The sequence below is a fragment of the Anticarsia gemmatalis genome, chromosome 11 (genome assembly GCF_050436995.1).
Source record: "Anticarsia gemmatalis isolate Benzon Research Colony breed Stoneville strain chromosome 11, ilAntGemm2 primary, whole genome shotgun sequence".
NCBI classification, from domain to species: Eukaryota; Metazoa; Arthropoda; class Insecta; order Lepidoptera; family Erebidae; genus Anticarsia; species Anticarsia gemmatalis.
The window spans coordinates 12440682-12468271 of record NC_134755.1 but is presented as its reverse complement, the minus strand read 5'-3'; the positions used below and the strand labels follow the sequence as shown (position 1 = coordinate 12468271).

Below are 27590 nucleotides of genomic sequence, written 5' to 3'. Positions count from 1 at the left end.
TCTAAAGATAAAAAATAAGTTAAAAGTAGAATACTTACCTAATATCTTATGTGATTTAAAGCTTAGAAGTTGTATACATAAGTGGAAATTAAGCAAAAATCTTAGCTAAAACGTTGAGTCAGAACTTCTACTCAAATCTTTACACATATTGTACAACAAAAATCTAACCCAATCACTGTCTTACAGTTATACGCAGACCGCAATGAACCAGCTGAAGTGGAACTGAAAAACGCAAGCAGGAGATATTCCCTCAACACATGGGCCAACAGTATCGGACTTGTAGAGCAAGGATACAAAGACTGGAACACAAGGTAAGATTTGACACTTGAAATACTTACACCCGGTTGCCACAGCCACAATAGCCTGAGGCTTTACGGCCCTTCTGAAGGAAAACGAATATTCGTTGTAATTTATTTTGTTTCTTATCACAATTCTATCCGTTATAAAATGTAGGGTGAACTGTGGTACAAAAATGTATATGTTACTGTAAAAGCCCGAACTGTGGTAAATCCTAAGACTTTCCGGTAAAACCTAAGATTTACCAACTATCAATGGTAAAAGTCCTAAGTAATATAAAGTAATATAAGGCATGTTTTATCGATACTGCCCAATCATTTTGATTGGAAAAATCAAGTCAAATTAGAAAAGACACCTTCAATATTTGGCAAAATTTAGTTTTCACAAACCAAGCTCTTTGTTTTTAGCAAACTATCTATTAGTAGTCATGCACAAAGGCTATATAGTTACGTGCTCTCTGAAGAGTATCCCAACTATAATATTAACCTGTAGATAGTCAAAATTGTTAGTTGACATCTTAATTTCATTATTATATCGTACATTTTATATATTTTTACCCATTACTGTCCCACTGCTGGGTAAGGGTCTCATCCCAAACGTGGGGAAGGGGTTAGGCCTTGAGTCAACCGTGCTGGCCAAGTGCAGGTTGGGGATATATATTACAGCGTTATTTAAGTTTTTCATAAAATCATATCGTTCTTTTATTGTAGTGAGATAGGCGTTTCGTCATGTCTGATAGATGCCGAAGAAACTCTTTTCAATAACGGTATTGTAATATTTTTTTACTATCTTTTAACGTTAATTTTCTTACCCACAGTATCCTGTGCAACCGAATCAAAGGCACGTACGAAGGCATCATGTTGCCCGCACACTTCGAGAAGGGTCGCAACTTCACCGTGTTCAGGAAGCAAGCCTGCAGGACTTTACCTTTCTACTTCGTTAACGAAACTGCCTCCGAGTTCGGATTCAATGCTTATAGGTAAGATATTTATTTAATGAAGAAATTATATACTAGTATAGTAAAGGCATTTAGAGTTGTAACTTTAATTTAGAAAGCTCGATCAAGTAATATTTTTAACAATGCTTACATGTTGTCATTAAAGCTTTTGTGTGTACTTGCCCAGTCAACCCCATTTTGGGATAAGGTCAAAACAATAATAATGTTTTTAAAAATATATTTCGAATAGACTGGTTTCATCTTGTTTTCTTGCGTCACCAAACATTATGATGTCCTTTCGCATTTCTAAAAATTTATCTTTTTATTTACAGATTTACGATGGAACAGAGTGCATTTAGTAGAAGTTCTCCTTATGACTGCAAATGTACTGACGACTGTCTTCCTGAAGGATTCATCGATATCCGAAACTGTTATTATGGTAAACTAACAAATAAATTCTACAAAGATACTTATGCAACATATTTTATCTTTATACGCCTAAAAATTACCTATAATTGAAAATTATCCAAAATAAATAGAAAATTCTATTTTACTTGAGTCATCTGAGTGACCTTACTTTGGTCAAATATAGAAATCGTATTGGTCAAAAAATATGGAAAAAAGACGAAATAACAACAGTGATAGTTGTTGTGGATTTTCCTTTTACTTATAACATTAATTTTATCTCCAGGTTTCCCAATCGCGATAACAAAGCCACACTACTTAGGCGTGGACCCCAAACATTTGGCATATTTCGAAGGAATGACCCCAAACCCTGAAGAACATAATTCTTTCTATGAACTGGAACCGGTGAGTCAAATCAGGTTTTACTGCTTTATTTATCAGTCTAAGTATCTATTAGCTAAGCTAATTTAATTCTTGAAATTATTTTGCTGTTATATTAATTTCATTACGCGAAAAAGTGTAAATTTTAATCTGATCAAAATTATCATTAGTACCTTTTTATACTACTTTAATAATAACGTAATCAAAATCAAATCATGTATTCCTATAGGTCAAATGCTGACACTTACGATAGTCAATGATACAGAGAGTGAATTTACCGCCAGTTCGGAAGGTAGGGTCAATGAGAAGAGCTGGAAAGAAACTTCTGGCCACTCTTTTTGATCGCCAATTAGTTTTAACAATGTTTAACGTATGTTTTCTTATTTCTAGACTTTAGGAGCGCCTCTGAGGTTCGGTATTAAGGTCCAAATCAACTTGGCTGTACGAACATCTCCTGGAAATCCCATTACGGCGCCCGTCAAAGACAGGATTCTACCCATTTTGTGGTTCCAACTGGTATGTCTCAATTTTACTCTTACTACAGTCACTATATCTCTTGAAATCGTGGATTATTTATTTCAAAGGTTAACTGTAGCTATAAATTCAAAATACTAATTAACCAGTTTTGTCAATGAACGTACTTTTTTTGAATAGTGTTAAATACATTATTTTTAAATATCCTTCGAGTAATCTCAAGTCTTGTATACACTTGATCTAACGAAGGAGCTATTTCGTTAACATAATTTTCAAGGATCTGATTGCCAGACACATCAGATTTCAAGTCCCTAATATAAATATATTTTCTTTCCAGCAATGCAAATCCCCTCCACCAGAAATCATTTCTCTACTCAAACTACGTCTTGTCATTGGACCTCCACTTTACATCACCGCCGTAGTTTTCCTCTTCTTCATCGGCTTCACCCTCGCAGCCCTTGGTTTCTACAGGGTATGGAAGCCCAAGTACAAGATCATCCCCCCCTCAGAGCCTCCAGCACCCATCATCAGGAGACGAAGCCAGGAGAGGAGAAGGAGCAGCGTCCACGAGAACATAGCCTTCAAGATCGATGATGATGAACTGGCTAAGGAAGCTGTATCACTACTAGCTATCAACGAAGAAGAAGGTGACTTCGTAGAATTACTTATTAGTGATGATAATGAGATGGAATGTGAGGAATTCTGAATTAGAGACAGTTCTTTTGATGTAAATAAGAAGCGCTGATCAATTTTTTTGGTGTAAAAATTGACAATAGTGACTCCATAGGAGGGCATGGTACCTACAATACCTCGATTCTCTACCACTATCAATTCCCGACAACCGGCTAGCTATCGACATTTTGACATTAGAATATACTGTCAAAAAAGTTTCTACGACACCCGTCAGAGGCGCTGATCAGATTTTCATACAAAATTTCTCGATGACAGTTCGGTTGTCGGTAGTCGATAGTAGTAGAGAATTGACCTACAGGTGCCAGTGACCAAAAATATGAACTAAATGTATAAAAACTATCTTTAGTTCTTGTGTTTTGGTCCCAGTCTAAGTCCCAAATTGTTCGAACAGTGTAAGGCCTTTGACAATATAGATCACGGATTGTCCTACCAAGTGCTCAATTTAACGTGCTCTCTGAAGTACGGAAATCTTTTGCTCAATATTACTAAGGTTTGCTCAATTTTAATACAATTCGATTCTAAATATAAGAAGAATTATTTTTTGAATTGCGATCAAATATTTTAGATATTTTTTTGTGTTTTTTCTGTACAAAAAAGTGAAAAATATAACCTTAAAAAAATATTTTCATACAACTATTTTAACACATAAATAGTTGGTTAGTACACGCAATGCGTTCAACATTGTCCGGGCATTGTCAGCTATGGGCTATGTTGTATTATTGTTATTGATGAAACCCGGGCATTATTGATATATTTATATTTGCCATTGTTTTGTATGTGAACCGCGGCGGGTTACGTGGTTGATAGTTAGGTTATATAATTAATTTAAAGCTTTGTTGATAAATACTGTGTATATAGCCGAAGTAATATTACCCTATGTAATATATTATACCCGATTTTTACTTAAGCGTGGTAGAGTCAAGGCCTGACCTCTCCCTCGTTTAAGAGGAGACCCTTGCCCAGCAGTGGGGCAGTAATGAGTTCAAAAGAACTAAAATTTAACAGCTAAATAACTGATTAATTTAGCACTTGTGAAGAAAATTCTTTACGATACCAATTATTCGTACTTCGAAATGTGGGCTTTAGGTGCTCTGTCACGGTAGTTATATAACGTAAGAATCTGGCTTATAACATTAAAATTTGTTTTAAAATTTTATTTTTTTTTTTTGTTATCGTGTTACTCAATGTTGTATAACGTTATATAACTGCTGTGTGGGAGTACCTCTTTCACCAACTTGTTTTGCATTTTTTACACTCCGTAATTTGCCATTATAATATGCGCAGTATTTATCAATAAAACCATAGCTTTAATAAATTGCTCATCCCTTTCATGTAAGAGTTAATCCACATTGACCATTCACTTTGGTCAAAGTGAATAACTCAACAAGTCATATCAGGGTAATGGTGTTGCGTAGTGTAGGAATGTGAAGGCTAACAATGCTCAAATCGAATATTATTTATAAGTTACTCTAAGATCGTCTCGAATTTGTAATCTTGCCTTAGGAAATTTAACAAAAAAAAAACAAGTCAGAATTGAGAACCTCCTCCTTTTTCGAAGTCGGTCAAAAATGACTAAAATTTCAAAATTAATGCCATATATTTTTGTAAATTTTAATTTGTTTTTTGATATTATACATGATTTTCAGTCATCTTAATGGATGTTTAAAGCATTGCAATATTTTGTCTTTGTTAGTATTTTTACAGGTAAATAAAATATCGAAGAGCATTTTCAAGAATCAAAATAAATATTTCCTACTTGTTATAGTTTTCTAGTTGTATAATAAATTATGTATTGTAAAGGGATCTTAGCCATTATTAGAAATTGTGATATTAATTATAAATTAGTTATTAGTTTTGTACAAATTGTAAATATTTAATTTAATAGACTGACGGTGAATTGTTTATACTTTTATACTGAATTAAATAAAAAATCTATTAAATACACATTTTATTTATTATTTACAATAAAATTATTCTTATATAATAACATATTGTACAACATAATTATGGTTTATGCAGTTTACTACATTTTAACCGAAAAAAGTTAAAGTTATTGCGTTTTCCGGTTATTATGAGTACTGCCCAATACACTGGTCATAAATTACGTAAAATCTTACAATTAATATAGAATTTAAAAAATAATTTATAAATAAAATTAAAGAAGAGAAAAATAATTGAAGTAGATATTAAGTAATCCTAAATAAATCACAGTTATTTTGAGTGGTTACATGGTGAAACGTACATTTACAAGTAAATAAAATAAATTAACAATATTCTAAAAATACCAAACTTTCTCGGAACTTATCAAAATAAATATGTTTACAAAAAATACATTACTTCTATTTATCGGTAACTTAATAAAAATACTGTATCGTAAACTTAAAATTAATAAATAATTATATTAATTTATAAAAGAGACTAGAGTATAATAATAATATTTACAAACTGGTAATCATTATTACGAAATAATTTAATTTAACTATTTTACTTACATAATCAATAACTTTTAAAATTGCAGAACAATTTAATTTACTCAATTCTATCAAAGCTCGATCTGGAAAATTCTTTGAAGTTATTAGTTCATGCGGAACACGCTAGGGGCGCTGATCAGTTTGTCATACAAAACTTATTGATAGCTACTTGCTTGTTTGACGGTTGTCAATAATAGGGAATGTAGAAAAAGTAATTCATAATAAAACAATTTGAAAGGTATTTGACCTAAGTATCTCAATTATTGAATTTAAATAAATACCTAACTCAAGTAAACATATAACCGCTAATATACATTTATCATTGACCTCTTTTTGCCATGTTTCTAATTGAATGACCCCAATTATAATTCGCGATAACTAACTAGATATTTATTATTAGATGTCTAGACAAAACAACTGTTATGCTTTGTATAAATTATAGTTTTTCAATGGTTTTTTTTTCTGATTCTGTATGAAATACATCCACGATTTGCCGGTTAGTCCCATGTGAGGGGGCGAGTTAATTGCCATCTACCGATCCCTGTACATACCAAACTCCTGACTATTAATGAGAAATATTTTAATTATAAAATTAGAAAAGACTAAAAGTACTTCTCCCGATCCCCGAATTGAACCCGGGAACTCATCGTCAGAAGTACAAAATTTAGCAATATCGTTATTTAATTTAAAAATAATCTTATATACTCATAACGCCATCTATCGGCATCCAATAGAACTCTTATTTACACAAAAATACAAAATCACAATTTTACTGAGTATCTAGCTTAAAATAAATTTGACACAAAATAGACCAAATATATTTTGATACTTGCATCATACTTTCATAAATTTATAAATGTTTAATATTAATTCTTGATACTAGCTAGCATAAACGTGTGCATATATCCAAGACACGTAATGCGCCACATTGGTGTATACATCTGGCACTCCTCGCCTGGCGCAGCCGGAGCCGAATGAGGTCAGACCTCGGAGCTCCCAACGACCACCTGAACGGCACTGGAGGGGACCACCGCTGTCGCCCTGGAAGAAAAAGACAGGTCATTAACTTAGCTGTTTTTTAAATGAGTTTCAACGCTATTGAATAGATTAAACTACCTCTAAATGGACCTCAGACAACGGGAGTAATTGTTAAAATCACATGAATCGATAACTTAAATTTATATTTTGCTGTGCAGTAAGTAGTTCAGCCAAATCAAACACTAATTATATGTATAAAAAGTCTAACAAAAAATAAGAAAACAGGAGTGCTTAAAAGCCTAAAAACCTTAAACCTTAGAAATTTAACCTGAGTAACAAAAACTAACACGAACTAACTAACTAAGTAAGAAGTATTCTTAAGCCCACGAAAAAATTGAGGAAAATTTCAAAATGCTAAGCGGTTTCCTGCTTTGAACATTGTCAAAGTAAAAACATATTCTATATAATATTGCCTGTAACAGATTTTGTAACCAAAAAAATTGTAAATATACATAATTTTCGAGACACCTGTAACTCTTTGTAATTTTGAAATATAAAAGAGCAACAAGTATTTTTGATTTCCTGATGTCGTATTTTCGTAACTCGAGATCAATAGGTATTGTTGGATAGTTATTGATTCATTGTCAAAGAATAATGTTCATAAAAACTGATAGATATTTCTACAAAAGTGGTACAAGGCGTTTGATAGACAGGTCGAAATAAAAAATGTTGTTATAATCCAAAAGATTTGGTACAGCTGCTGTTACGTGTTCAGTTGTTAGATAACTTTGGTAATTTCAGTCAACGTAGTTTTTAAAATTGCATATCTTTTTACCTAAAATATTTCCAGGATTTCTTCATAAAAGGTTCAGTTCTTTTATATTTTTCAGGCATGATTATTTAAAGTGGGATTACTAAATTAGATAAAAAATATTGATAATTTATGAAGCATTAGATAATTCTATAATTCAATGTGAAGTAAAAAGTACAATCAAACTTACGACCTTTAAACAAATAAAAACAATTATAATTTTAACATCAACAACAGTATGATTAGTGAAAGTCGTAGAATTTTGATTGAACTTTCCAATCGGATGAGAGATGTCACGAGGAATTAATAAGAGCAATAACAAAATGTCGCTGCGAACTCTGATCTTATCAGTATTGTGAGGCTTTATCTTAGATCTGACTAACTGCATGTATATGACGAGGAGAAATGCATGAACTACCAACAGATCCGTGCTTTGGTAGATTGTGTTGATCGCGGAAGTTAAAAGATGTGTTGAAATTTGTAAAATCGTTTAAGTGACAAGTCACTGAACTTCATAAATTTATACCTTCTAATTCATAAAAATATATGAAGTTATGAAAGGCTTATCAAGATTTTTGTTTCTTTCACTCCTTAGCGAATTTTTTTTTTTTTTTTAATCTTTATTTTTAGAGAACTTGGTTCACAAAAAAAGCGACCATGTCGTCCTCGTATAAACTACATTACAATTCACTTAACCATAAATATATCTAAATACGCCTGGATTTCAAAATAAAATTAACTAATTTATACAGTATTTGAGCAACTTCGGATTCTGGTTGAGACAATATGCTGTTACAAACACCGACATTATGAGAAATTCCTATTATGTTGTTGAATAAAGTCACCCTGAGGGCCTCATTCCGGACACATTCCATCATAGCATGATGAACGTCTTCTATAATACCACATTCTACACAGTTTGGAGAGGGAACTTTTTTCATTAGAAATCCAAATTTGTTCAGTGGAATGTGACCAGATCGAATCCGAAGAGCCGTGACTATATTCCTTCTACTCATTTTTATTTTCTCAAACCAGGGATGCCGGTAAGGTTTGGGTTGGATGGTATTATACCAAATACCTTTATTTATTGAGCAAGATTCCAAGTATTTTAACCAAAGTTTATGAATATTGCCATTTAGCACAGGTAAATAATCAGAATAAAACATTGAAATATAATTTATCGGAATGCCATCCGACAAAGCTTCCTTAGCTAGTCGGTCTACCTCTTCATTACCCCATATGCCCACGTGAGACGGAATCCACTGTAAGGTAATGTTCTTACCACCAGCTTCGATTTTACGGATTGTCTCAATAATGGTATAGGCTATCGGTACTCCTCGAAAATTCGAGGTGCACCGAGCCACATGTTGTAAAGCACTTCTAGCATCCGACATTATTACAAATTTATTGTGTTCTATATTACTTACATAGGACAGTGCTTCAGATAAGGCAAATAATTCTGCATACATAATAGAAATATCAATATCAATTTTGAATTTAATTCTAGTCAACGTCTGTGGATCGAATACTGCGGCTCCTACAACCCCCTTTTCTTTTGAGCCGTCTGTATAAATTTTATAATAATTACTAAATTTACAATCTATTAACTCTCGACATTTGTCTTTTAAATAATTACTACCTAAACTTTTCTTAGCGCCAGATATGCCGTCTATGTAACAACTTATGCAGTTATCTAAATTGATATTTTGAACCCAGGTGTCTAGATTAAATAGCTCTATTTTTTCTGAACTATGTATTTGGATCGGTTTTAAAGATTTATGTATAGCAGCCAATAATGGAACCTTCTTTCGAGTCCAGTTCGTTGATAGACAACATTGATCAGAAAGTTCGTTAAGGTTACCAATAATATCATTATTTTGAAATGAACGGTTCTTCAACCAGAATTTGCCACCAAGGTAGTGTCTTCGCAAATAAAGGGGTTGTAGGCAGAGTTCGTTCTGCATAACATGTATCGGGGTACTTTTTATGAACCCACCTATTATACGCATGCATTGATTTTGAACCTTATCGATTTTATATAAATGACTCTTAACACTTGCATCATAAAGAAAGCTGCCATAATCCAAGCGGCTACGTATAACAGATATATATAAAGTTCTCAAATATTTGGGATGTATACCCCAATCGGCACCAGCCAATATTTTTAGCACATTTGTATACTTGTAGCATTTATGAGTAACTTCATTTATATGTTTACCCCATTTTAGCGACCGATCAAGCCATACACCTAAATACTTTACACAGTCCAATAATTGTAAACGAGTCCCTTTAAGATTAACAGTAACATCTTGTCTATTAACGCCTTTTTTAAACAAACAAATTTTAGTCTTTTTTTCAGAAATCTCTAAGCCAATGTCTTCAACTAGATGGCACATGACATCCAAGGCGGATTGTATGCTTAGGCATCCCTGTTCTATTGATCTGTATGTACCATACAACACAAAATCATCGGCGTATTGAGAAATATAAACATTAACAATTTTGTGACATATGTGCATGGTAGCTACATTAAATAATAGAGGAGATAACGGGTCGCCTTGGGCTAACCCGCGCCCTGTGGTTCTCATTACAGCATTTTGACATTGAATAACCAATTCTCTTTGTTTGAAAAAAGCCCACAAATAATTACAAATTTTACTCCCAACGTCGAGATTATTCAAGGCATACAACAATATCTTGATATCGACATTGTTGTACGCATTGTCAATGTCAACAAAACAAGCCAACGTTTTTAAATTATTACAAAATCCTAATTGGATTTGGCTAACTAATCGCACAAGACTGTCCATACAAGATCGAGATTTTCTGAACCCTACAGTATATGCCGAAAAGCAACCTTTAACTTCTAAAAACCATTCCAATCTATGTTTTAAAATTGTATGAAAAATTTTACCAGGGCAAGACATAAGGGCTATCGGCCGGACCTTAGAGGTAATCTGGCCGTCTCCACTTCGTTTTGGTATCGGAACAATCTTAGTTTTGCGCCACTGATCGGGCGTATATCCCAGCGCTAGGAATTTGTTATAAATTTTAACTAAGGTAAGTTTACCTGTGAGAGGGAGGTGTCTAATCATTGAGAAAGAAATATCGTCCTCACCAGGAGCAGTATCTTTGGTTTTTGTTGCACGATTTAGCTCATGAATCGAAATGTCGGCGCTAAGCGTATCGTTGGTGGATGAAAATATCGGCGGCTCGGGTGAAACATAGTCTGGACATAAATTATGCAATAATTCACTAGCTACATCAATGTTGACTTGTGATTTTGGTGAACGATATCCTTTTAGCCATCTCATGCGACGCCACATGTCACTCGAAGACGTAGATTCGTTTACACTGCTGCAAAATTCCCTCCAGGCTTTGGTCTTGGCCCTACGAATGATTCTTTGTGCCGATGCCACCTTTGTCTGAAGAATGGTTAGATTTTGAGGTGTGGGATTTCTCCTGAAGGTAGATAAAGCCAGTCTTCTTTCTGCAACTGCACGAGAAGTATCAGAGTTCCAATAGGGTTTTGGAGTAAATTTTTCGAGACGAAGCGGATCTTGACAGACTCTCACAGAGGGAATGAAATTGTTTGCAGCAATATTTATTTCATTGATGAACTGATCATAAGAGCTCTGCGGGTCATCTGGTAAAGATATGGTGGCGAACACATCATGAAGTGAACTGGTATATTCGTTCCATCTAGCTTTTTTGAAGTTGCGCTTTCTCTCTGAGGTAAGGCTTGGGGTAATAAAGGTGCATATCTTTATAACAAGATGATCGCTGCCGAGATTTTCATTAAAAACTTTCCATGCAAGTCTTAATGCAACATCATTGGTAGCCATGGTAACATCTGGAGATGATTTCTGAAGTCTGCCATTGACTAAACGGATTCTGGTTGGCGAGCTGTCATTCAGAGTCACATAATGTTTATCTAGCATTGCGTTAAATAACTGAGTACCCCTGGCATCCGTTTTATAAGACCAGCTGGAATGGTGGCCATTAAAATCTCCAGTTATTAACGTTTTCCTTGAACAAAGACTGAAGATGTTTTCCCAATCATTCGTTTGTGTATAGACAGTCGATGGGCAATATATGCCGATGATGTTCTCAACATTAGAGCAATTCAGAATCTTTACATAAACCATTTGTATACCAGGATTGAAATGTGGTGGCACTGGGTAGACTTGATATCTGATAGAAGAGTGAATAATGATAGCTACTCCCCCATAACCATCGTTTCGATCTTGTCGAACAATATCATATCCAGATAATCTCAGCGGCACATCAGGCTCGAGCCATGTCTCACTCAAAACGGCTATGTGAATCTTTTCCTGTGACAATAATGATTCAAATTCTGTTACTTTTGGTCGGATACTTTGGCAGTTCCATTGTATTATATTGAAATTATTATGAGTCTGAAGAGCCATTATTAAAAAATATTTTGAAAGCAGTCCACTCCGAAAAATAACTTACTATAAAACTTATAATCCATTTATATATTATCTTACCACAAGACTTTAGTTTCTCCTTAAAATCTACCTTCTGCATAAAAATGATATCCTTTAACTTTTGCACTAACTGTAAAATATCTAACTCCTTTTTTCCCGCTTGGTCTGTACTTTCTTGAGTTTCTTCGATGGGTGTTGAACTATCACTTAGTACTGAATGTAATTCCTCTTCATAATTAATTTCCATAGGTTTACGCTGTTTACTTGTTTTCTTCCTGGTCGACTTTTTCGTTACTGTAGTAGAACTTGTGGAGGGTTTCACTAATTGTTGTAGAGAGTAGTGGTTAATTGTGCTCTGTTTTACTATCTCTGCGTACGATGGACTGCAGTCATGACGTGGAGTCGGATCAAGTGGCAAAATGTTGACGTCATCTATGCTTGACTGGTTACCATTCATAGCAGGCGGTGAAGGTGGAACGTATAACGTGAGAGCGCGCTTGTAACTACAATTAAACTCAGCCATCAATACCCGCAGTCGCTTTTCCTTTAGAAAAATAGGGCAAAGTTTTGATAAGGCCATGTGTTTACCAGCACAATTAACACATTTAAAATTAGTGGTTTCGCAATTTGGATGTGATTTGCCACACTTAGGACATACATTGGTAATTAACGAGCATGTTTTATAGTTATGGCCATATCGCCAGCATTTGGAGCATTGGGTGACCGGAAAAATATAAGCGTCCACTTTTATTTGCATCCCACACGCTAGCACGTATGAAGGTAAGGACGAGCCTTTAAAACAAAGCCTCACACATTCGCTATTTTCAAGCAAGCCACTATCAAAATTACGACGTTGCAAACGTTTAGCACTTATAATAGGAATGGTACACTCCAATTCATCTATAATATCCTTTTCACTCAATTCGAGTTCTATGTTTTTAATGATACCATAGGACACGCCCATTTCGTATGTTTTCTGACATTTGAACTCCTTATCGATAAAGTATTTACATTGAATTAATTTATCGGCACTATCCTCATTGCTAAATTGTACCAATACTTTATATGAGTTAACATATTTTATTTTAACAATGTCTGATATGTTCTCACTTTTTAAAATGCGCGCCAAACCTATTTGCTTAGGTAATATCTCTTTTTTGGACACAATGCTTACTTCAATGTGTTCCGCCGGCAGTCTTATAGTATTATTGTCTTTATTAATACCCCGCGCCATAATTTTCACTCTCCGCCCCACCTCCGTCCATAATTCTTCTTCATTTACACTCCTAGTTCTCTTCTCTGCTCTAATGTTACCTGAATCTCCATATGTATGTTCTACGCTCATCTCTAATAACGCTTCATTCTCCATATTGTTATTTTCCGCGCCAATTTCTAACGAGTTATTCATTTCGTACTCTCGATCGCCTCCGTCAGCCGTTAACTGCATAATATCACTATCCATAGGCCAGTAGATACACAGCGCATCGTAAGATCGTAAGTAATGAATAAAATCACAACAAGTCGCGCGATAACAAACAGAACCGGTTCTATGCGTCCTGTCGCCGCAAGCTCGCGTTTGTCACTGCCTTAGCGAAATGAAAAAGAGAAAACATATTATATTATCTTTTTAACTAAAATAGGTTTATAGTGTGTTTATCAATAAGAGGGATAGTCTTTACTAATATCATTAATGCTAAAGTCTATCATTAACATAACAGTTTAACAGCTTTATCAAACACAGAGTACATTTTTTTAAATCAATGCCTTAATGGCTGATAAGCGGTATGTGTTACTTTGATGTAAACGACAGGATCAGTAACTGTAGATTAATGTTATCTAAAATAGAAAAGTTATTAGTCTGTCTTTAACACTCAATAATTAGATAATAGAAGGGCTTTCTTTAATCGTAACGACTATGAATCTAATGCAATAATAAATAAAACAATTCGTTCCGACTACCGACAAGACTTCAATCTTGAAGATAAGTATCAGAAGAGATTGGAGGCAGACATTTAAAATGTTCAATTCTGATTTATGATAAGAATTCTTCATGTTATTACGATCGATGCTGTTGCGAAATATTATTGTGCAGTATCTGGCATCTATCAATTGGTTTCTGAAGTAGTCATGTAATTTTATAATATTGCAGAGATTTGTGATAGAACCGAAGTAGTACCAATGATGCAAATTTAATAGTAAGCTACTGGCCTCAGCAGTAAATAAACAATAAAACCTTTACAACACTTACACATAAACCTTCTTCTTAAAAATCGTAAAATCTTAGTTTTAAAGATCTAATCATACATACATACAGACAGACAAATGTGGGGGGCGACTTTGCTTTATACTATGTAGTGAAATACTTTAGTGGCGTAGATCAAAGTTAATATCGTGTAATAGGAGGCTATTGCCATATACAGAGCACGCTACCTTAATCCGGACTACAATTGGTAATAGTGTAATAATTAGAAAACGACCAATAGCACTTTTTCCGATCCGGGAATCGAACCCGGGAACTCGTGGTTTGCGGTCGGATACACTGCCAACTACGCCGTAGTAACAGTTAAAAGAAGCTTTAATCCTTGGTTTTGAAAGATTTATCCAAATTTCGCCAATTATTGTTACATTTAGGTGCAGGTAGTGTAGGTAGAATTAAGAATGTTGTACAGCTATGTTAATAATGGTAAAATTTCTGAAGAATTCGTTGATAGATCTTAATTATTTAAGAAACGTTTAAATTTTGAGATAACAATCTTAATATTTATAAAGATCGCAATCTACAAATATAATTGGCTCAATTAACATTCTTAGTTGAATATGTTGATCGTATCAAATGAAACTCAGACTGGTCAAATTTTATGAATGCCGTTATATTAGGGTATATGTGTCACTTACTGGATACATTTTCGAATTGTTTCTATTGTTGTTATGGATTAACATTTCTAGTTATTTCACCGATAACGCAGTCTTGCTCATTTTTTAAACGGATTACTTTTAAAACTTCTAAACAATCTAACGGCTAGTCAATGAATTTCAAAAAAATCTATCCCTATTTCTAATACAAATTTTATATAAGTTCATAAAATCACGCCTTTTTCCTATAGGGGTAGGTACAGACAAGGAACGCCACTTAGTACGAATCTTCCAGACTTCCTTCGCTTCATTCACATCCATACAAGACTACTGGTTACGAATGTACCTGACCTTTTTGTGAGATATGCCCGGTATGACTTGTGTGTGTCTTTATTTCGGTTCGCAATTTAAAAAAATATTACAAATACTATCTTAAAATACATATTAGCTTTACTCACCACACAAGCTCCCGTACTGCCATCAGTACTCCCAGCGCAGAGATGTCCCTCATTCAGCGGCAACGTCAAACTGTATCTATCTCTGCAAATATTCAGTGGAAGAACCGGCACTTCAGCTTCCAAAAGTACATCAGTTAAGGTCCCATTAGTCTGTTCTCTCCCCCAACCAGTCGTGTAACATTCATCTTTGAAGTCTAATCTATTATTATCATCAATAAAAGGATCTATTTCTTCACCAAACATAAGTTTTTTATCACTACGATTTATATTTACTTTGTAATCATCTTTCAGAAGTCTATTTCTGATTAATTTGACGACACTATCTAGGGTAGCACTGTCGTATATCAAATCATTGTTTCCTCTCTCATTATCCGAACTTAATTCATCATCGTTTTTCCTGTCCACTTGCCTTTCTTCATCATTAGACATTCTCACATTATACCTTAAGTTTTTATGTTTCTTACTAACAAAACCTGAAAATATGTTTTTCGTCAAATTGTTCAACTTTTCTAAATATTTGACTGCGGTGTCTGGGTTAGGTTTGGCAGGTTTAGACTTTCGTCTGATAGGTTCGGTGTTTGATTCCGGGCGCATGTAGAATGAGTTGCTGGTTTTGTCTGTGTCGAAGTTTGTGATGGGTGGTTCGAAGGGGGGGAGGCAGATTGTTCGGATGCGGCTGCTTTTGCTCACGTCTGCTGGTCTTGTTAGCTTCATGAGTGCTGAAAATACGAAATAGTAGTCATTATAGTTCAGAAGCATCAATATTATATTCATATGAGTAAGAAGACCTATTTCATGTATTAATGAAGATTAGATGTTCAAGAATGAAATGTTTTAGATTTTGATTATTTTTGTTTTGTCATTATTGTCTTAACATTTTTTTTATTAAGCAAAAACTGACTTAATTTTTAATAATTTAAATTGTCTTTATTTTTTATTTATTATTTTAAAAAGACAACTCCCGCACTAAGAATTGCTCTTGTGTCGCGGGGACTTTTACAAACATACAAACAACGGACACAAAGCACAACCAGACCCGAAACAATTATTTGTGGATCGCACAAATAATTGCTCCGTGTGGGAATCGAACCCACGACCTCCCGATGCAGTGGTATCGGCGTGGTGACCTAAACCACTGCGCCACGGAGGCAGTCAAAATTGTAATCGTTGGAAGACAGTTTCCTGAATAAGAAAGCATATCGACGACATATAGCGACGCCCAGTAAGCGAATTCCATTTTATATGAACACTAGTGCTTACCTATGTCATGTTGATAGTTATGAAAGCGATGATGCAGTACTATCTTCTCAATAGGGACGTAGGCTCCCTTCTGTTCTGCTCTGTCCCACTCCCCGAGGACTGCAGTCCACAACGCTGGCACTGGTAAGTTGAACAGCTCACTGAAAGTTTGCAGAAGTATGGCAAGTTAGTATCAACGACCCATATAACTTTGTTATGAATAAGACAACATTTTACAAAGTCAATCTAGTCCGAGATGAGAATTTTGAGTTATTTTAGAAAGAAGAAGGAACTGTCTCAATATACTCGCAATCGCATAATCCTTTTTTAGGAGTGCTTTGGTGGTCGAAAGCATAACTTATGTAACGACAATGTAAAGTATTAGAATCTCTTTTAGGTTTTACCAAGGTCTTTAAGTGCTAGATAGAATGTCCATTAGTTTTTCCCAAGGTTTCTCTATAGGGGCAGTTACAATTTCACCCCAATTCAGACCGTCGCCAGAAGCATATTATATTGTACAGTACATATTATGTAAGCTGATTACAGGTAGATATAACAATAGGTATTACTTATGTATGCAGTGCGCGGTGGTGAGCAGCCACATGGGGTGGACCAGCACCCCGCCGCACCAGTGACCGATCAGACCGTAGTTCGGGTGCAGCAGCTGAAGGGACACCTGGAAACAGCAGAGAACCTTTAAGTTTTAAGTAGTAGGCACTAAGCTTCAGTAAGCAAAACTATTTGGGATAGCTCCTGCCTTTAGGACTCCAAAAAAAAATGAGTCATTGAGTATCGAGAATTTGACATTTAAAATGTACTGCCAAAATAGTGTCTACGACGTCCGCTAGAGGCGCTGAACCGATTGTCGTACATTTTTCTATAGCTATTCGGTTGTCGGTAGTGGGTAGATCATACTAAATATCAGTGAGGGGTTAAGGTGACTCTCACCTGCCAAGGCCAGGCTCCTCGCTTGGACTCCCGGCCCTTGATGATGCGCAGCTGTCCCGGCGTCCTCTCGCGAGGCTGACGGGTGTGACGACGGAGTGGGACCCCGCAATCTGAAGACAGAAAGACCATAATATTTTAGAAAATAATGTCTCATTGACATTCACTGAATTGTGGCTATTTCTCAGAACTTATGTTACTAAGAGCTGTGTTGCTCATAGTCGGTTAGCTTAGTAAGAACTTAATTTAATTAATGATGTACTTAGTATTAACAGATTGTATTAAAAAATCCTGCAATTAAATTATATGACTTGGTTAGAATGTAATATTCTAGCCAATATCATCATCATTATAACGCAACGGTCTTAAACGCGATAAAAAAAGGCTATCAAAATAAAAGCCGCGAGAGTTTAAAATCATGAATTAAGTAGAATAATTATTGCGAATACAACAGAATAGTTAAAGTGGTCACAAAACTGCTCTGGGGAATCTGAGTTCAATTAACATAGAACGTGGAATCCACATATAGTAACAGTTGTTTTAGATAGACATGTGTATTGTGTAATAATTAAACTGCACGTTTGGCCCAGTGGTTTAAGCGGTCACCTCGACGCAACAACCGCAGCGCCGCGTGTGGTGGGTTCGAATCCCACCCGGGACAAATCTTTGTGTGATGAGCACGAGTATTTGTTCCGAGCCTGGATGTCAATTATCTATATAAGTATGTATTTAGAAGTATACAAGTATGTTTATCAGTTATTTGATTACCATAGTACATGGCCATGGCCGAAATCGGTCGGATAGATAGATAGATAGACCATAGTACAAGCTCTGCTTAGTTTGGAATCAAATGACCGTGTGTGAGTTGTCCAATGATATTTATTTATTTATTTATACTTTGTGTCCGTCGTTTGTAAAAATAATTTAAAGTGCGGGAGTGGTTTTTAAATAATAAATCTCAATTTATCGATCTATCACCTACAATTAGTTGCACGAGACATATATTATGTCGCTACTTTGTTCGTCCATTACGTTGTATGAGGAAAGAGTGATTACTCACGCGATCGTTCACGCCTCAGCGCCCGCGGTCCCACTGATAGCGATCAGCGGAAGCGATTTAATAAACACTTGTCTTAATGAGGTAGGTTGTTCGTGCACACGACAGTTTTTCCTTCCGGAAATATGTGTGAAATTGTTACGTGTTTGTTTGTAAAATTAACTTTAACACTTGATGAAACATTATGTTTTTGATTCACTACTTTGTGTCTTTTATTTCTGATAAAGAAATTTACAGTTAAATTCTAAATCAAATTCATTTTTTTTTGTGTAACTTATAAAATAGACATAATTGGAGTAGTATCTATAAAACATAATATATAAAACATCATTTCAGGACATAATCTCGGCACTATTTTGAAATAGAGTAAAATTTTCTATTTCCGTTTTCCGCTATAACTCAGATAAATTCTTATTGTGGACATGTATATTTTCATAATTATACATATAATTTCACGTGTTTACAAAAAGTATATTAACATGTCTAACATAATAAAGATTAATGGCCTGAAAAGTACTTAATGTTTGCTGGTATTATTGTTAATAACTTTATGCTGGTTTTTTCTTAGCAGCTATTAATTACTTTGTGTATTTCATAAGGACCATAAGTTGATATAAGTAAATTAATAAATAATTACTGCTTTAATTGAATGGCTTACAGTCATACTAATTATACAATCTTCTTATTAGTAAACTAAGCACAAATCTCAAGATCGGCACAACCAATTCGACTTATTGTTCTTGTTAAATTGTCTTTAAAAACGGGAAAGGTTTTTACGAAGGAAAATTTAAAACAACAAAAAAATGCACGAAAAATTCTGAACTATTTAAAACAATACTTAAATAGAATCTTAAACTATATTTATACCCCTTGTACCCCTAAAGTCAACTGTGTATTAAATGTAGTAAGCTAATTTGTAAGCTACGGAAGGACAGTATGTAAATACGGAACATAGCACTAATGTAAATAATTTGTTACATAAAAAGGTGCAATGTATCAAACATAGCGTTAGCGTGTTACTTTGTAACCACTCGTTATTTCTTGTGTTAGTTCAGAACGTGCGACTTTTTGTCGAGCGGTGTTTGTCGGTCGTGTTTGATGTAATTTGGAGTATTGTGTAAGATTTATGTAATGGTATGGTAATGATGATTCTAGTTATTATGATGTAGGTTATATTTTTATTAGTGTGAGTCTGTTGCTATGGCAACGGTGAATTTCTATGGTTTTACGATAAACCGGCGTCTAACAGATAGATATACCACTATATATAATTAACTTAGTAAGTTAAGCCTATCACATATTCGGGTCGGTATTTTCGATTCAATCGAACAATGAAATCGATACTGAAACTAATTGTGAAGATCAAGTAGTTAAAAAATTCAAGCGCGATGTTGTGCGACATTTTTACAAAACCAAGATTCATTTACATAAATTTGATTATACCTACCGATAACGCCGACCATTAGTATGTAGCAAGCCCTAGGCTACTAGCACACTTTTTAATTGTATAAGGAAAACTGTAATAAAACCATACGAAAGTTCTCCAAGACTTTTAAGCCAGCACTATCGACTAGCGAGGCTTGGCTGTTACACTTCCCGAATAAAATAGTTCTAACGACATACGGTAGGGGCGCTGATTGCTTGATGCTCAGATTTGGTAGAACTCATCCAACGATTTGAAGATATGCTTGACTTCCGCAATATTCAAAGCAGCACTAAATCCTTTGCATATTCAAATATTATGATACAGTTACCACACAGGTCGACCACGGTATCGTCGAACGAAAGGAAAGTGATGACATCTAAGTCTCTATGTATAAGTTATGTTTTGTTAGTTTTGTTTAAGTGGAGTATTGGCATACTGTGTAGGCGTTTAAGAACAACGTACATGAAACTTCTTACTAATTTCCGCGTTTGGAAATGCTGGACTTCCTTCAGTTGTTGCTTGAGAAATACTAAGTAGTTGAGTTGTGGAAAATAAAGAAAGTTCAATAATCTAGTAAATTTTTAAGAAAGAAAATAAATTTCTGCATTAAATATTGGTTGCGGTATTTTATATCATGTATTTTGTATCTAACTATTTGCGTAAAAAATTATGCTATGCAATTTTCTCACGTACCTCCAAAATTACTCAGCTAAAAGATCTACTTTGTGCTTTAGTCGGTTCCAAAACAATTCAATTCAGTAGCTATAATCCAAACGACAAACCTAAGCATATCAAACAGATGGATAGGGTTTTCAAGTTAAGTATAATAACATTAGCATTGTCGATTTTAACTTAAGGGCAAACATCAAAACATTATTGAAAATGTTCAGGTTGCACTTTTATACTTTTACTGGTATATTTTCTTATTAGTTGAATTTTTTTCCGCTCCCAGCAATCTCTTTGCCGGAATTTTCCCAATACACCACGATCAAATACAATGTAAGTATGCATAAATAGTCAATTAATTGCTAGTACAAGTCATTAGTAAATGAATGGGTAGTACAGCAGGCGCCCTCGGTCTGTGTAAGAAAGCGAGAACATAGCCACTAGGCTGTGGAAAGTGTTCCACATTGATAATCGTTTGTTATTCAATGAAATTATTTCAATTTCGTTTATATAATTATCTCTTTTGTTATTATTTCACTAGCTATTTACACTATATACTTAGTTAGAAATGAAATTTGTGAAAATGTTAAGTCCTGTAGCGCAATTCTCTACAGTTTAAAATGTACTGCCAAAATAGTTTTAGCGACGTCCGCCAGGGGCGCTGACCAGATTTTCATACAAATTTCTCGATAGCTTGCCGTTTGTCGCTGTTTGACAGCTGTAGAAAGTCGAGCTACTGTGATAAGTAGGTAAAAGGTCCTGAACCGAATTGTTTGAAAAGCAAATTTAATCAGCGCCCCACGAGTATTTTTAAAGAACTATTTTTCAATCAATTTTCTACGCGCGCTACGATTTGATATTGAGGTATTTAGAATATTTGTTCTTACAGAACACGCTAGGGGCGCTGATAAGTTTTTTATACAAAATTGTCGATAGCTGATTGTCTGTCTGTTAACAAAATCTTTAAAAATACAGTTTTATAATAGGTAGTAGTTACATAATAGTGTTGCGTGATTAATATAATCAGAAGACTATCGGATTATCGCGACTGTGTATTAATTACTTAGCTAATTTGTTTCTTTTATTGCCAAAGATTTATAATGCATAGACCGTAATACACGTATCGTATTACTTGATTAATAAGCTTCACTGAAAAACGACGTGCGTTTGGTTATCACACGGAACAAAATTAAATGCTTAAGTGATAACTAATAATAATTGTTTCTGGTTGTTTTTTAAGTCTATTCTTTGTATGTTAAAATCTCCGCATGCCAACTACGGGTGGTGTCTTCATAAAGTTCGCACCTTAGTCTCAACGCAGGGTCTTCTGGTCTTCTCTTGTCACGAGAGGAAGTCAGGCCAGAGTAAGTCACGCTTGTCTAGTTAAGAACAAGAAACTTTTCTTTTCATTAAGTACTATTTCAAAAGATGGCTAGGCATGTAAGGTCTTCTGCCACCCAATACACATACTTAGAAAAGCCATTAGTCTGTTGCCTAGATTTTGCCACTGCTTTGCACTCTGCTTAAAATTAAATTAACTTTTATTTTCTAGTGTCTCTGTGTGCGGTGAACATTATATAATATTATCTAACGTGACATTCGTTTGTCTACATATATAACATAAGTATCCTTAAATATGCCACTCTGAATAGTTTAACTTTTACATAACACGTTCATTAGTATTCAAATAGATGACAAAATATGACTTCGAGTTTTTTGTTAGTGAAGTAGCCTTTTGTAAAAGATATTGTGGGTTTGAAAGCTGCGTTAAGTGTTTTACATTCAGCAACAAAAGTGTAAAGATTTCCATTTCATAAAAAGAGAAGACTTAATGAATGACTTCGAACTTTGCTATTGAGTAACCATTACTTATGTACTCATAACTCATTAAAGTAGTGATAGCCTAAAACTGGTCTAAGCATGGCTCATGCCATGACCACTGGTCCAACCAAAGCGGTCGAGAGTTTGATTCCGAGGCAACACACCAACGACTTTTCAAAGTGTTCTGACAGTAAAAGAAAATATCGTGACGAAATCTTCCATGCCTAAAGTTCTCAAAGCAAGCAATTTGACCAGCGTGGTGGATTAAAAATGCCTTTAATAAGAAGATTACTATTTAAGAACGAACGCTAAAAAATGACCTCCAGGATTTCTTTAACTTATGGGACCTCTGGAGTCTGGCAATATGTAAACTTTATCTTCTTTTATTAAGCCTGATCAAAGACTAAGCTTCATCATTGCTGCTTTGTTAAACACCTACTGTGACTGACTTTTAACAATCTCCTCAATGCATATTGAAGTAAGCAATATGACCTCTATGACCTTTCGCCTTAGCTAGTTCACAAGTGTGATAATATACCGGCCGATGAATGCAACTAGCTGTGATCGACACGATGCAATAATCACCTTCACTGTTAGCCACAATTTATCATTATAGAAACACTAGGTTCTTGTATGTGACTTTGTTCGGAGGGAAAATTGCGCTTAGTCTTTCAACATATGATGAAAATGGATTTTGTCAGTGAAGCACTCGTGATAATACGTGTGTTAGGTCCGCATTAATAGACTTGCAGCAATTTTAAAGTACGATTGCAATGAAATTTTAGCAGGATTTTTAAAACTGTTCTTTCAAGATCAAATCAATGAATATTTTAACAACATAACCCTAAGTTATTTAATGTCACTTATTATTAGTAAAAAAGTTGTCTGAAGAGCTTTCGATGTATAAGCTAAAAGCTTTTAGAAACTAAAGAGCACCATTTTTTCAATTACTATAAAACTTCATTCAAAAAGACTTATTTATCTTAAATTAACGAATATTTACGTATGGTACATTTCTGGTCGTTGTAAGTTTGATCCAGGTTCTATTTTAGGTTCATTTAGGTCTAAACCAAAGAGCCACGAAAAAGCACAACTTTACTGGAAAATTCTTCAAATTAGTTTTGAAACTTTAGATATTACTTACAAACGGACAACCAAACCTATACCTATTTACAATAACATATTTACTATAGTATTGTGCATTGATGCGGTCGCCCTGTCAGCGACCTCATCAACATCACATCAGCGTAATGTTGCACTTTCACTCGCGCACATATTGACAATACCACGTTGTAACTATTATGTCTCAACTAACTCATAATTTCGTTACCTTTGAAGGGCTCTGATGTAATAAACAATTTTCTAACAGCGATGTTATTTGCCATTCGATGTGGTGACGTTTTTACTTTGTTGAAGTAATTGGATTGAACTGTGACCTTTTGTGCTGATGGGAAGAACAGTTAATAGATAATAATCTGCAATAGATGTCAATAACACAGTTTTATCATCAGCCTAGCGTTTCTTCCAACTATGTTGGAGTCGCCTTCCAGTGTCACCAGATGTAGCTAGATACCAAAATCTCTACAATTACCTGGGTTTTAACACGATACCCTTCGGTAAGACTGGTTGTCAGACTTTCAAGCTTCTGACTACTGTTAACGACTGTCAACGATCTTTGAAAATGACAGCCAGGACCTACAATTTAACGTGCCTTCCGAAACACAGAGGAATTCGATATGTTAAAGATGAACACCCGTCAATAGAAGAACCTCAGACACAATATTAACAAGCTAAAATTGTCATCAGTTACTACAAACAAACAAAAAGTTTTCTACTGTGAACTTAAGCGAGTGATATTGTGATTGTATTACTAGCCATGACTATCTTACAGCGGAGCATGGTTTCCTGTCAGTATGAAGAGGTAAGAACGAGAGGATATTAGGCTGTTGAAAGATATAAACTAGTTCAAGAATTATGACATAACAAGTTTATTGTTACGATGCTTTCTTATACCATTGAGCTTCTTTTAACTCATGGCTGACTCCTTGCCGGACAAGGGTCACCTCCCAAACGAGGGAGGATTTAAGCCGCAAGTCCACCATGCTGGCCAAGTGCGGAATGTCATGACTTCATTATACTACATTAATTTATAATTGAAAAAAAAATGTTTATCAGACTTCTGTAGATTTTAACCCAACTCAACCTCCTGCACTTGTCGTTGCTTGTAACTTAGCTTATAATTCCGTCCATATTGTGTGTTGCGCTTGTTACTCATACGCAGTGCTAAATTTTTTCAATCTGCCCGCTCTTTAGATTTGTTTCTAAATGTTACTCATAACATTTATTTTGCGTTCAATATTGTTATTGGTGTCTCTCTGCCTAAGTTTTATATCAATTATGTTTTTTTTTGCAAATCATATCAGAATTTTCATGTTACAGGGAGCTCATACATGCAATAAACGCGTGTTTTTATCAGCTAATTGCAATACTGTCTTTCATACAGTTATTACATATTCAATCACTCCTGTACTGTGATTTTACACTACGCATATTATATTGCTGCCGCCAACATAATCACTGCCTTTATATTTATTATATATTTATATCTAGGCTTTGTAATAAAGCTATTGCTTTGCAAAATAGGTAAATGGCTGCTTTAAATGTTTATTATCAAAATACGAGAGGGCTGCGAACGAAAACACATATTTTTAAACGTAATTTACTCATGAATGCGTACGACGTTGTTGCCCTGTCCGAGTCTTGGTTACTTAGCAGTATTGCTGACAGCGAGCTCTTCGACGATCGGTACATGGTTTGGCGAAGAGACAGGAACTATCAGTCAACGCGAGAAATGTACGGGGGTGGGGTGGTTTTGGCCGTGCGTCGTGACCTTGCTGTGATTGAACGACCGGAGTGGCAATCCTCGGCGGAAGACCTGTGGGTCACCATCACTGTTATGAACAACAATGGTCGTGTCGCACAAAGAATACATATATGTACGCTTTATCTTTGCGCGGAGAAGCACGGTAATTCGTTCAATGTGCAGTTACAAAACTTTACGGATAAATTGTCAACAATAGTTAACTCATGTATCAACGATATTTTCTTAATCGTGGGGGATTTTAACTTAAGCAATATAGATTGGTCTTACCACGGAGATACCCTAGAGCCGATTGGTACAATCGGTGACACCCAATTTCATTTTTTAGATACTCTCTCAGAATGCAATTTAAAACAATTCAATTTATGCCGTAATGTAAACAATAGAATTTTAGATTTGGTGTTGAGTAATCATCATTTATCTGTCTCTGCCTGTGAAGATCCATTAGTACCTGAAGACGCGCACCATAAGTCTCTTCTTGTTCATTTAAATTCTATTAGCATGGGCGCATTGAAATCCTCTCCTAGAAGGAAATATCTTTATGATATTGCAGATTACGACATGATTAACTTGAAACTCGGTGAATTCAATTGGGAGGAGAGGTTGACTTCTATCCCATTAGATACTGCTGTTGAGCGTTTTTATGACTGTTTATACGACCTTAGAAATAAATATGTTCCCAGTAAGATCGTTTACCCCACACGATATCCGCCTTGGTATACACCAGCCTTAATTAAAATACTCAAAGAAAAACATAAATTTCTTAAAAAATTCAAGGTTTATGGCAACTCATCAGACTATGACACCTTTAGTCTACTTCGGAAGAGAGCTAAAAGGGTGGAAGATGAATGTTACCAAGCTTACCTAAATAGTATGGAGGAATCTATTGTCTACAATCCTAAATTATTTTGGGCATTTATAAAAAACAATAAACAGTGTTCCAATAATTTACCCTCCAAAATACAATATGAGGGAACTGAAGCATCAACAGGGGAAGATATATGTAACTTGTTCGCGACATACTTCCAGTCAACATTCCTTACCCCTTGTACACATACTAGTGGCTCTCCACCTGCAGAAAACCACAGGACATCCGAACTCACAAACATAGTTACTGACATAAGCATAGATTCCGACGTATTACGCAAGCTACTTGAGTCTGTGGATCTGTCTAAACGAGCTGGACCCGACGACATATCTCCTAAGTTTATAGTTAAATGCGCTACGGAGTTAACCAAACCACTGACTATATTGTTTCAACGGTCGATCACAGAAGGATATATGCCAGGCGTTTGGAAATCAGCATATATTACTCCTATACATAAAAGTGGCGATAAACAGTTGGCGGATAATTATAGGCCAATATCCAAACTCTGCATTTTTTCTAAAATATTTGAACGTATAGCATTTAATCAAGTATATTCTGCACTGTCTAACTACTTTATTCCGGAACAACATGGTTTTATAAGATGCAGATCAACAACAACAAATTTACTATCCTTTGTTGATTTCACCACGTCAAATATGATCTCTGGCGGTCAGGTAGACTCCATCTTTACAGACTATTGTAAAGCATTTGATCGTATCGATCATTCAATACTTCTGGATAAGTTATTAGCAGCAGGAATACATGGCAATCTGTTTAGATGGTTTAGCTCTTACATCAAAAATAGGTCCCAGGCCGTGGCAATTAATGGTTATGTCTCTAGGTGGTTAACTGTTCCCTCTGGCGTCCCTCAAGGTTCGCTGATCGGGCCGTTATTATTTAATATATATATAAACGACATCTACTTATGTTTTCAAAACTCTAAATTCCTACTCTATGCTGATGACATGAAAATTGTCAAAGCAGTTAAAACAACTAACGACTGCTTGTTGCTGCAGCAAGATCTTTTCAGATTCGAGGAGTACTGTTTAAACAATAAATTAGACTTAAATATTTCGAAATGTTATTCTATTAGCTTCATGCGTAAAGCAAATAAAATTAATTATGAGTATTCTCTTAGAGGCTCTGTGCTGAAGCGAGTCGATCATATTCGTGACCTGGGTGTCATACACGACGCTAAGTTATTGTATGACAAACATGTTGAATATATTGTTACTAAAGCCAATAAGATGTTAGGTTTTGTCAAAAGATCTTGCTCACAGTTCAACAGCCTTAAAATCATGAAAGTCCTATATTGTTCATACGTTCGCAGCTCTCTAGAATATTGCTCTCAAATATGGAATCCACACTATGACATTTATATTAATAGAATTGAAGGTGTTCAGCGTAAATTTGCTAGATTTCTAGAGTTTAAATGCAGGCAGAGAGATAGCAATTACACAGAGAGATGTAAAAGACAC

The 27590-nt window shown here is 35.0% G+C and overlaps 2 protein-coding genes across 3 annotated transcripts in view; one reads left to right on the top strand and one right to left on the bottom strand.

Annotated features, from left to right (window-relative positions):
- Positions 1-5131, top strand: part of LOC142976565 (scavenger receptor class B member 1) — a 52041-nt gene extending 46910 nt beyond the window's left edge. For both annotated transcript variants that reach the window (XM_076119996.1, XM_076119997.1), the window contains exons 7-12: positions 187-311; positions 1115-1276; positions 1567-1673; positions 1926-2044; positions 2411-2536; positions 2832-5131. In XM_076119996.1, coding sequence (XP_075976111.1) covers positions 187-311; positions 1115-1276; positions 1567-1673; positions 1926-2044; positions 2411-2536; positions 2832-3200 — 1008 coding nt within the window. In that variant the 3' untranslated portion in view covers positions 3201-5131. The remainder of the gene's footprint in view (positions 1-186; positions 312-1114; positions 1277-1566; positions 1674-1925; positions 2045-2410; positions 2537-2831) is intronic.
- Positions 5132-27590, bottom strand: part of LOC142976566 (chymotrypsin-like elastase family member 2A) — a 39628-nt gene continuing 17169 nt past the window's right edge. The window contains exons 2-6 of the mRNA XM_076119998.1: positions 17397-17506; positions 17018-17124; positions 16470-16609; positions 15210-15928; positions 5132-6699 (exon numbers count right to left, since the gene is read on the bottom strand). Of these exons, the coding sequence (XP_075976113.1) occupies positions 6538-6699; positions 15210-15928; positions 16470-16609; positions 17018-17124; positions 17397-17506 (1238 nt within the window). The 3' untranslated portion in view covers positions 5132-6537. The remainder of the gene's footprint in view (positions 6700-15209; positions 15929-16469; positions 16610-17017; positions 17125-17396; positions 17507-27590) is intronic.